This window comes from Corapipo altera, unplaced genomic scaffold, assembly GCF_003945725.1.
Source record: "Corapipo altera isolate COAL_440 unplaced genomic scaffold, ASM394572v1 48990, whole genome shotgun sequence".
NCBI classification, from domain to species: domain Eukaryota; kingdom Metazoa; phylum Chordata; class Aves; order Passeriformes; family Pipridae; genus Corapipo; species Corapipo altera.
The window spans coordinates 769-1026 of NW_020893707.1; the positions used below are offsets into that span (position 1 = coordinate 769).

General features: G+C 77.1%; 1 protein-coding gene across 1 annotated transcript in view; it reads left to right on the forward strand.

The window, feature by feature from the left end:
- Positions 1-239, forward strand: part of MRPL11 (mitochondrial ribosomal protein L11) — a gene marked incomplete at its 3' end in the record, with an annotated part of 886 nt that extends 647 nt beyond the window's left edge. The window contains exon 2 of the mRNA XM_027633799.1: positions 144-239. Coding sequence (XP_027489600.1) covers positions 144-239 — 96 coding nt within the window. The remainder of the gene's footprint in view (positions 1-143) is intronic.
- Positions 240-258: the final 19 nt, after the last annotated feature.

Here is a 258-nt window from a genome sequence, read left to right on the forward strand (position 1 = left end):
GGGGCCACGCCCCCGGGCGGGTTTGGCCGGGGGCGCGGGGGGGCGCCCCCCCCCCCCCCCCCCCCCCCCCCCCGGTGTGACCCCAAACCCCCGGTGTGACCCCAAACCCCCGGTGTGACCCCAAACCCCCGGTCCGTTCCCAGCGCGGGGTCCCGATCGGCGCCTTCTGCCAGGACTTCAACGAGCGCACCCGCGACATCAAACCGGGGGTCCCGCTGAGGGTCCGGCTGCTCGTGCACGTGAGTCTGAGGGGGGGGG